At 32.4% G+C, this 11146-nt stretch overlaps 1 protein-coding gene across 2 annotated transcripts in view; it reads left to right on the plus strand.

The window, feature by feature from the left end:
- LOC135930011 (uncharacterized) overlaps positions 1 to 8907 on the plus strand; it is a 29985-nt gene extending 21078 nt beyond the window's left edge. The window contains exons 19-21 of one of the 2 annotated variants that reach the window (XM_065466772.1): positions 108 to 350; positions 1286 to 1452; positions 7896 to 8907. In XM_065466772.1, coding sequence (XP_065322844.1) covers positions 108 to 350; positions 1286 to 1452; positions 7896 to 8445 — 960 coding nt within the window. In that variant the 3' untranslated portion in view covers positions 8446 to 8907. Of the gene's footprint in view, positions 1 to 107; positions 351 to 1285; positions 1453 to 2704; positions 4553 to 7895 lie in introns of those variants that run through there. The other variant, XM_065466773.1, reaches the window with a different exon arrangement.
- The last annotated feature ends 2239 nt before the right edge of the window (positions 8908 to 11146 follow it).

Below are 11146 nucleotides of genomic sequence, written 5' to 3' on the forward strand. Positions count from 1 at the left end.
ATTTATAAAATTTTAAACTTAATTTAATAAGCAATCCTTATTGAAACTTTTTCATGATGATTTGTTTAAATATTTTTATATCCCTCTCACCTCACCGTATTTTAAAGGCCAGACAAATATCCGCCAACATAATCTCCAGCTGCATTTTCATGGTTTATTTTAACCTGTACCTCTCGTTGAGCCATATGATCTCGTTTCTCGTCTTCCTTCCTCCCATGTTCAACGCTTACAACGTGGTCTGGTTACTGACCATCGTATGTCCCACGCTTACCGTATCCCTCCTAGCGAATCCCGCTAAGCTTAAAGTTATGGACATGGCGACCGCTAAAAATGCGCTAGTCACTAAAGAGGTATTGCCTCATTTATATATACATATTAAATATGGAAAGATGGTTATGCCAGGAGTTAATTTGAAAGAGCGGATTCCTGGCTAACCCTCGGTGGTTAGGTTGGTTTAGGAATTAGCTCGGTATGATGGTAGTTGTTAAGTGGAGTTCTAACTTTAGCCCCTCCCCCCTTCCCCACCCCAGTTTTAAAACTATTATATCTCTATCGCATTCCAAATTAAACTTTAATTTATTGTAGTAAATATTAATCTCTGCTTTTCAGATAGATGCCAACCCAACTTTTATAGGTCTACTGGAGTAGTAAAGAAAATTCACCTTAGCTATTTTAGACTTCTCACGGTTTCGTAATATGATCAAGGAGTTTGAAAAAAAAAAGAAAATCTTCAAAATTTTGCAATTTTGAACAAATATTTTTCTATTTTTAACAAAAAATTTTTTAAAGATCACAAAATTAAGTAATCTTTTTTTTTGAAAGAAAAATTGACTGCATCATGAAAGATTTGTCCTATGCATAAAAATCACAAAGAGTTTTTTTTTAAAAAAATATATATATATTTGGAAAGGTATTATATTTAAAAAAAAAAGTGTGGTATCGTTTAACCAATAAACGAGGTCTAAGCATCCGAGGTTTCGCAACATAAAAATCAGGGACCCGCAGGCCCGACCCTAAGCTCGGGTCGGGCGGTTTTTAAATCCGGGCCGGGCCTGAAATTACAAACCCGGCCGGACCGGAAAAAATTTTTGAAAAACAAATCCGGGTTGGGCCGTACAAATGGTAACTCTGCAGGTCTTTGATAAAAATTATGGTTTGGCCCAAATTTTGAGGCGTAGGTAATATTTTTCAGGCAAGAATTCGAAGTTTTTAACGCGACAAAAAACGTATTAATACTATTTATACATTACATATTTATTTTATGTTTTCTAACAATACGTTCTAGAAAATAGCTTTCAACGTGTTCATATTCTTGCTGAAATTTATCCCGTTCCTGGGTTTACTGTTGGTGACCTACGGATTTATATTGAGTTCTTTGTGCGATAAACAAATGGCCGAGATGCCGCCGGCTAATCGTAATGGCCGAAATTGCACACTTTTGACCTTTCCTTAGTAAAAAAATTAAATAAATGATTATTCACAAATAAGTATATATATATATATATTTAGAGCTGACTACTAAGCAGTGTTGTTGAAGTAGCTCGTTACAATTATCGCGCTACTTTTTTCAGTAGCGATTAGCGCGTTACTTTTTTTCAGTAGCGGACACATAAAAAAAATGTTAAAATATATTTATAATTAATTATAAAAATCATAATCTTTTTAATTTTAAATTTATATTTAAAAATTCATATCGACAAAAGTAATTTTCCTGGGATAATATAAAATATCCTTTTTATGAATTTTATTGTGAGATGTGGTGGAAGGTTTTATAATTAAATAAGACTAATAAGCTTCAAGCCAGGATACATTTAAAAGTATCAAACAAATTTAATATCAGTGCATAGCCAACACATCCTTAATCTTTAAAATAAAATTTGAATTATATAGCTGTATCTAATAATAGTTTTTTTTGATCTGAATGAGTTTCTGTGGAATTTGATCTTCTGGCTTAGTCCAAACATGGTATGTTTCAACTGGCCATAAGATTTTATTTAAAAATCATATTTATTATAATAAATTAAAAATTTCAATGGATAATTAATATTAACATTTATACTTTGTTACCGTTGAGATATCACGGCATTCTCTTTCTCACTCTAAATTTATTAGTCTATTATATATATATATATTTTTTGATGGGTAGGATAGGAAGCAATAATAAATGACATAAACTCCATCTTTTTTAGCCTTTGTTTTGTTCCAATTGTTATATTTTTACTGTTTAATTATTAAAAACTCTTTTACAAAAAAAAAAAAACCACTATTAGAAGAAGAAAAAAAATATATACAGTAAAAAAAACTATATCTTCTTACATTTTTCAACTTGCGGTCTTTTTATGTACTAATTTATTTAGGATTATTATAATTGTAAAATTTTAAAATAATATCTTTTGACTTTTAGACCACCTCTATATATATATCAGAGACCAGCAGGCCTGGCCCTCTAAGCCCCGGCCCGGGTTTAGGACCGGGCCATATTTTAATTTTTTTAAATATATCCGGGCCGGGCCGTTCTAATGGTACCTCTGCAGGTCTCTAATATATATAATTATATTTTACTCCGGATTTCTAAACAAATTTTCAAACTTATATTATCATAATTTATTTAAACGCAAAATTTATCACAAAAATATGTAGAAGAAAAAAAAACTAATATTTTTTTTTTTAAAGGTAATATTATGATATTATTTGTTTATTTAAGCTTTACGGGTTACAAGAAAATCTTCTTCTTCTCCGTTTTATGGCGATTTCCAGGTTTACCCGGGTAGGCCAGTTTTCCCTCTGATTTTTCTTTTCCATTTTTGACGGTCCTGAGCATCAATACTTGTAAGATTCAAGCTTCTCATATCCGCCGCTATCACATTTGTCCACGTCATCTTGGGTCTTCCTCTAGGTCTTGATCCTCCTACTTCCATCATTGTGCATCTCTTTACCCAGTCATCTCTTGTCATACGTTCCACATGCCCAAACCATCTTAGTCTATTTCGTCGCATTACCATACCAATCATTTCTATACCTAATCTTGCTCGCAATTCCTTGCTAGTTTTTCTCTCTCTCAGAGATACCCCACACATCCATCTAACCATCCTCATCTCTGTTCTTTCTAATTTGGCTTCGTAAATTGCTTTCATTGCCCATGTTTCACCGCCATAAACTAAACAACTCCTCACGCAGCTTACGTAAACTTTCCCCTTTAACTTCAGAGAAACTTTTTTATTTGTAAGAATAGATGACATCTCTCTGAACTTCTTCCAAGCTTGTCTGATCCTTGCAACAACAGCAGAATCTACACCACCATCTGCGTTTAGCATATCACCTAAATAACAAAACTTATCCACTTTTTCTAGAATTAACCCATTGCCAATATCCAGACCACCATTTTTTAGGTTATCATTATTATGTATCCCTTTCATGCATGTTTTACAAATAAAGGTCATTCTTTCTAACATCAAACTGCCTTTTTTCCCACTACATCTTTTATGTACCCATTTCTGGCATCTGGTACATTGGATAGAATTTCTAGCAACTCCTTTCCCACATACACCACAAGGCCACTTACCTGATTCTTCTATCTTTAGATTTTCCCCACCAATCATCACCTTTGTTTTTGATGCATTCATTTTCAGGCCCTTTGCTTCCATAGTCATCTTCCATTTAATAACTTTATCCCTCAATTCTCCCTCACTGTTTGCCATTAATACAAGGTCATCTGCATATAATATCTCCCAGGGAAGTCCTTCACGCATTTCTCTAGCCACCACATCCATTACTAAGATAAATAATAATGGACTCAGCACGGATCCTTGATGAAGTCCTACCTTCACCTCAAAGCTGTCACTATCACCATGATCCGTCCGTACTGCTGTTTGTGCTTCAACATACATTGCCATCACTGCGGTAACTAACCATTCCTCCACACCGGATTTTCTCAAGGCCCATCTTGTAATCTCACGCGGCACCCTATCAAATGCTTTCTCCAAATCAACAAACGCATAATAGAGTTTCTTTTCCTTCGCAAGATACTTCTCCTGAATTTGTCTCACCACAAAAATTGCATCTATCGTGCCTTTTCCCGATGTAAAACCAAACTGCATTTCATCAATTTTGATTTGTTCCCTTATCCGCTTTTCTAACACTCTCTCAAATACTTTCATTGCATGTTCCAAGAGTTTAATAGCTCTGTAAGACCCACAATCTAAAGGATCACCTTTCCCCTTGTATACTGGGATAATTATACTTCTTCGCCAGTCCTCGGGAATAGTACCTTCTGTGACAATCTGATTTGCTAAATTCATTAACCATTCAATCCCTAAATCATCAGAACCTTTAAACATCTCTGATACCACCATCGTTAAACCCGATGCCTTCCCTTTCTTCATCTTTTTCACTGCTCTCCTTATCTCGTCCTTGCCAAATTTACACCCTGGACCTTCTACCTTTGCACAACTAATATTATTATTCCATTCATTTTCTTCATTCAAAAGTCCTTTCATGTAAATCTTCCAGGTGTTCTTAATACCACTACTATCAATCATCATTTTTCCTTCCATATTTTTCAAACACTTTACACCTATCACATCCTGCCTCTTTTTTGACATCTGTTTTGCCATTCTAACCATATTTCCAATTCCATCAGCGCATTTCATTTCTTTAGCAAACTCGTGTCTTTTTTCTTCTTGAGCCTTCGCTATTAATTTCTTAGCATTTCTTTTAGCCATCTTGTAAATATCATTATCACTATTTTCTTTGCTATTATACCATACTTTGAAACACCTCCGTTTCTCATCCACGGCTTTCGCTACCTCTGGGCTCCACCACCAAGTCTCCTTATGTCTAGGCGGCCCTTTTGTCCATCCACATACCTCCTCAGTTGTCATTACCCAAGCTTTCTTCATGGCTTCCCACTTGTCATTCACCCCAGATGCTTGTGCCACCTCCGCCTCCCTAATCGCCAATGCCATATTGAATTGACGTCTAGCATTCTCCTCCTTCAATTTCCAAACCTTCAGCCTTGGGACAAACTTTCTTTTAGTGACCCTGGCACCTTTAAGAGTGAGATCTCCTACAACTAGTCGATGCTGATTTATACATTCCTCTCCCGGTATCACTTTCACATTTTTTATTATACATCGATCACATCTCCTTAATAACAAGTAATCCACAACACTTTTGGTACTACCCGACTTATAAGTCACCAGCTTCTCTGATTCTTTCTTAAACATTGTATTACAAACAATCATATCCATAGCATCACTAAATTCTAAAATCCTCTCTCCTTCCAAATTTCTCATGCCATAACTGAACCCTCCATGTACTCCTTCATAACCCTCACTACTCGCTCCCACATGTCCATTCAGATCGCCAGCCAGGATAATCCCCTCTTCATTTGCCAGTCTCGATGTCACCCCCAATAGACTGTCCCAAAATACATCTTTCTCTTCTTCACTTCTTCCAACCTGAGGAACATATGCCGAGATCATATTATATAGCTTTCTACCAATAATCATCTTGATAACCATTATCTGGTTGTCTAGCCTTCTCACTTCGACTACTTTGTCTACCAATTTCTCCGCAACCAATACCCCAACTCCAGCCTTACCATCATTACCTCCTTGCCAAAAGAATTTATACTTTTCGCTAGTCTTGCCAATCATTCTGGTCCCATTTCCTTTCCATCTAGTCTCCTGTATGCAGCACACATCTATATGTCTTCTGTGCAATACATCGACGACTTCTCCCGCTCTTCCCGTCATACTCCCAACATTCCATGTCGCGACCCTAACTCGATCACCCGTAAACTGGTTTCTCCACTTTTTATTAGGTCGTTTATGGCCGTCATAGGTTTCATTTTCATGAATAGTGGTTCCACCAGGTTTCCCATCCTTCTTTTTGTCGTAGGCGGATGAGGAGGCCCACGGGGTACTTTGGGCTGTACCCCGCCCATGCTTTGTTGTAACCATAGGGAAATTTTTGTAGCATGGTTTTTACAATCGGATGCCCTTCCTGACATCAACCTCTTTAAGTGGTTTTTACACCCCGTCGAGGAGACGGTGATCCTATTCTAGACCCAGATCACAGGGAACCTTTTAGACCTCCATTTGCCGCCAAAAGACGTTGCCACTCCCCCGCCACGATGAGGCTGAAGGTAGGATTTTGAATATATGAAAAAAATAATAATAAACATTAAATAAATACATCATTAATCATGTCAAGAAATTCCAAAAAAAAAATAAGCTAAGAAATCTTACTTCCGCTAAAAAAAATGGCGCCCTAAAATTTTTAGATTCGATATTTTTTTTTATCTATTGCCATCTCCCAATTTTAAATTTTTTATATTCATTTTTATAAATTCTTATGTATTTTTTTAAAAAATAAAATAAAATCTATATATATATATATGTTAGTGTCTATAGAGAGATCTATAAAGTTAGGCCCAGCCCGCCCGAGAGCACTATTTTAAAATTTTAAAAAATTTGATTTTACCGGAAATGTAGTATGTCGTCATGCTTGGAATATAACCTACCCCATGAATTTCAGACAAATTTTTTCCATGAAACTTTTTAAAACTTAATATTAATTTATATTAAATATATTTTTTTATATTCATTTCATAAATTCTTATGTATTTTTTTTTAAAAAAAGTAAAATCTTATATATATATGTTAGTGTCTATAGAGAGATCTACAAAGCGCACTATTTTAAAATTTTAAAAAATTTGATTTTACCGGAAATGTAGTATGTCGTCATGCTTGGAATATAACCTACCCCATGAATAGTGTCTATAGAGAGATCTACAAAGCGCACTATTTTAAAATTTTAAAAAATTTGATTTTACCGGAAATGTAGTATGTCGTCATGCTTGGAATATAACCTACCCCATGAATTTCAGACAAATTTTTTCCATGAAACTTTTTAAAACTTAATATTAATTTATATTAAATATATTTTTTAATATTCATTTTATAAATTCTGATGTAATTTTTTTAAAAAAAAAAGTAAAATCTTATATATGTATGTTAGTGTCTATAGAGAGATCTACAAAGCGCACTATTTTAAAATTTAAAAAATTTGATTTTACCAGAAATGTATGTCATCATGCTTGGAATATAACCTACCCCATGAATTTCAGACAAATTTTTTCCATGAAACTTTTTAAAACTTAATATTAATTTAATCATAAAAATATTTATTTTTTTTTAATATAATTTATAAATGACTCAAAAGTTAAGGTCAAAATTGTCTAAAATTCCCTAAGATAGGTATTCCTAGTGTTGTTAAAGGGCTCGTTTTGAGCCGATATTTAAAAACGGCTGACTCAATAATTCATTCAGAAAAAATATTGCCTAACCCTGAAGATTTTGCTCATAGAAGGAACGAAAGTCTATACAAATTAGAAATCTTGTCTGGATCTTGGTTCCTTCTTACGAACAAAATTTTCATGCTTGGGTAATATTTGTCTGGATGAAGTATGGAGTTTTCCGTTTTTAAAAATCGGCTCGAAACGAGCCATTTAACAACACTACTATTTATAAGCTAATATAAGATTCTTATTATTTTAATTGGGAAATTTAAAAATGAATTGGAGAAATAAGATTAAATAAATGCATTGGTTGGGGAATCGTTGTTTTGGGTAATGTGGTATTACTTTGATTAGAAAAGCATATTTTATATGTAATATATATTTACCTCACGAACGCAGGAACGCTGCTTAATTAAACATAAATTCTTTAATCAATACAATGCTTCAATCATTTTTTTTTACTATTCTCTCTTCCGACAAATCATTTTTCCTAATGCAAAATTACTTAGCTTTATAATACTTTATAGCGCTATTCGTTTTTTTTTCATATATCAAAAATTTAATTAATTCTCTTCCACCCTTTATATTACAGCCTATTTTCTAGCTCCAACTTGGAATCTCTCAAGAATCGTGGACCTAACAATAACAGTATTAACTATACTTCCGATCCCCCAACATTCAGAGACTGGCATTACACTCAAAGACCGGCTTACCTGGGCCTGGCTCAAAGTCTCATGACCTTCTGCTTTTCCTTCAACGCTCTTCTCATGTCTTCCTCCTTCGTTTACCGTTTCAACCACGTTTGGCGACGTAACCCGCTCAAAAATCCTGTTTGGAGGGTAGTTTTCCCCGTGTTAACGCTAGCCCAGCTCATTTATAATACCCTGGACATCTTCCTTTTGAGTTCCAGAAGGAAGGGGAATTATGTTCGAACCGGAAGGATCGATCACAAGACTAAATCATTTTTCGACTTTTTAGCATCTGTCCCTCCGTACACGTGGGCCCTGATAACGTTGGGACCCTTGGTTTGTTATTTTTTATTCGAATTGGTGAAGAAGCGAGAAATCAAACATTGGACCAAAGAACAAAAACGAATCAAACTCAATTTCGGAACTAAACTGGGCATGCATTCGCCATTTTAATTTCGGCGTTTTAGTGTGAAAGAGGCGGGGGTTAGCGGATCGCTAATAATTTTTGATCTCACCGCTTAATCTCTTATATAACACATTGTACACAATGCAAACTCGAATTTATTTTGTCTTTCGATTTATTATATGTATTTTGAATGTAGTATTAATTCTTTCATATGTTGTAGAACATTTAAAATAAAAATTCGTAATTCTTGTTGTCCTGGTCTAATATTATTAATGATCTATAACATCTTTTCTGGGGATCGGTTCTAAATTGCTAAAGGGAATCTAGCTTTTATATCTCGCTGTAGTAATGTAGAAATATATTGTAATATACTATTTATACATTATGAGTCAATTAGATATGGTCATACTAATTAATTATATGTATATTTTCATGATTTAATATAATATTGGGTGAGGTTAATTACCTAACACCCATATCATCTATTATAATGTGATATCCGGATCAATATTATGTATTTTATATCCTGTCTTTATTTGTAGGTGTTAGTTATATGGATAAATAAATATTATGATTGCAAATTATTTTATTTATAATAAATACTCACCTTTAAAATTTTGGAAGTAAAAAGTTGTATTTAGATTGAGTTTTTTTATTCAAAGATCTCTAAAAAGAACTAATAACATCAAGATTCCCCGAATTATGGAATTTCTTTTGGAAATCTTGATAATATGTCTCCCATATTTTAGCTAATTTCTTAAAAAAGGGAGTCTAATATCCCTATTATCTAATATTTTCAATATTTCTTTAAAAATTTTTCTATAAAAATATTTAAGCGGAGAATCCTTATTTTTTAGCGATTCAGAAAGTGGAACCTTAATTTATTTATTTAAAATAAAACATATATAGTTAAAATGGAAATTTATTGTATTTGAACTTTATTAATGATGTATATATTTGATGCGAAGGCTCTCTAAATTTAACCCTTAGTTCACTTAAAACACCAATAGTAAGACCATAAAACTTATAAGATATCTGTTTACAGTTCTTGTTCGGTTATGGGTTGGGCTGATAAGCGGAATATTTATTTAAAATATTTTCTCGGGATAAATGATTTACTTGGCATTAACAAAAAAAAATAAATAATTTCTGGCCATATTTGGCGTCAATAGGTTTGCCTACTTATTATCCGGAAATTATGAAGCTGAGTGGCCCAAGTTTCGACATTTATGTTCTACACGTGAAATTAACTAAGAAAATAAAAAATGGAACCCAACAATATGGGTCTTGCAAATTGAATATAAATCGGTCACAAAGTTAACTCAAAGTTTTTATTTTTTAAAAAAAAGCCTGTGAAAAGTAAAATAAAGGTCAAAGCAAAGGAAACAAGGTTAGAAAGTTTGAATATTGGTACACTTAAAGATAAGACGAGAGAATTGGCATCAATGTTGAACAAGAGAAAAGTTGATATAGCGTGCATACAAGAGACGAAATGGAAAGGTTAGAAGACTGTAATGATTGGAGATTGGTATAAATTGTATGTTGGCATCATTCTCAGTCAAGATCTATCCTGAAGTCAACAGGATCTCGGATAGACTAATGAAAATAAAACTCTGCATTGGTCAATCAACACTACACATTCTTTCAGTAAATGCTCCTCAAACGAATTGAAAACCAAATTTTTAACATTAAACGCCAACTAACGGATAAAATTATGATAAATTTTAAAATTGTAAATAAAAAACTTTTTTGGGAAATATAATTTAAAAAGAAAACGTTTCCTTTATTTAAAATAAATATAATAATTTTTACCTAATATTTTGATAATCTCTACTTACACTTCAAACAATTATATTATGTATAATATAAATAAATGTAACTATTTTCATTCAATTCAAATTTTTTTGTTTGTAATTTTGTTAAGAAGTTGAAAATTTAATATTAATACGAATTGAAGATGCCAATTTATTTAATATAAATCAAAATCTAAAATAACATAATGTTACGTATTTGTAACAAATTGTGTTCTATATTAAAATTTATTTTTATTTTTACTCAATTTATATTACTTTTAAATTGTTAATATGAATTTGAAGCTATGTTTCATCATATAGTGTTGTTTTTGAGCCGATCTTTAAAAACCGCTAAGTCAAGATTTCATCTAGAATATTATTACGCAAGCCTGAAGATTTTGTTTGTAGAAGGAAGTAAAGGTTTGGGCATCTACTAGCGAAATTTTGAGGTATATATAGGCAATATTTTTCTAGATTGAGTTAGTCTTTTAACAACACTAGTTTCATAACCGTAATTGGTTTTACATTTTATAAAAAAAAGGATATATTTTTTTTATTATGTATAAAGTTCATGAGAAAATTACTTGATAATGGATTTTTTTTTCCATGTTATTTTATCAAATAAAAGACACTTTTTTTCGCTTGATTAATTAAATACATATATTTAAATTGAGCTAAATTCCTACTACTAATATCCATTTCTACAAAGCAAATCCTCGCAATACAGACTACCAATATGCGATTCTTCATTTAACATAAATAAACTAAAACTTAAAATACTAAAAATGAAAAATCACAGTTCCCATTCATTTTCTTCTTAATATTACATTTTTTTAATCTTTATATTTATAATACTAAAATTTACATTACCATCGATATTATTTTATATAACTGTTCCTTTAATTTACTTAAATTTAACCTTTCTATTTTTTTATCTTTAACAAAACTTTATATT

The sequence above is a fragment of the Gordionus sp. m RMFG-2023 genome, chromosome 5, assembly GCF_954871325.1.
Source record: "Gordionus sp. m RMFG-2023 chromosome 5, tfGorSpeb1-WG-v2, whole genome shotgun sequence".
Taxonomy (NCBI): Eukaryota; Metazoa; Nematomorpha; class Gordioida; order Chordodea; family Parachordodidae; genus Gordionus; species Gordionus sp. m RMFG-2023.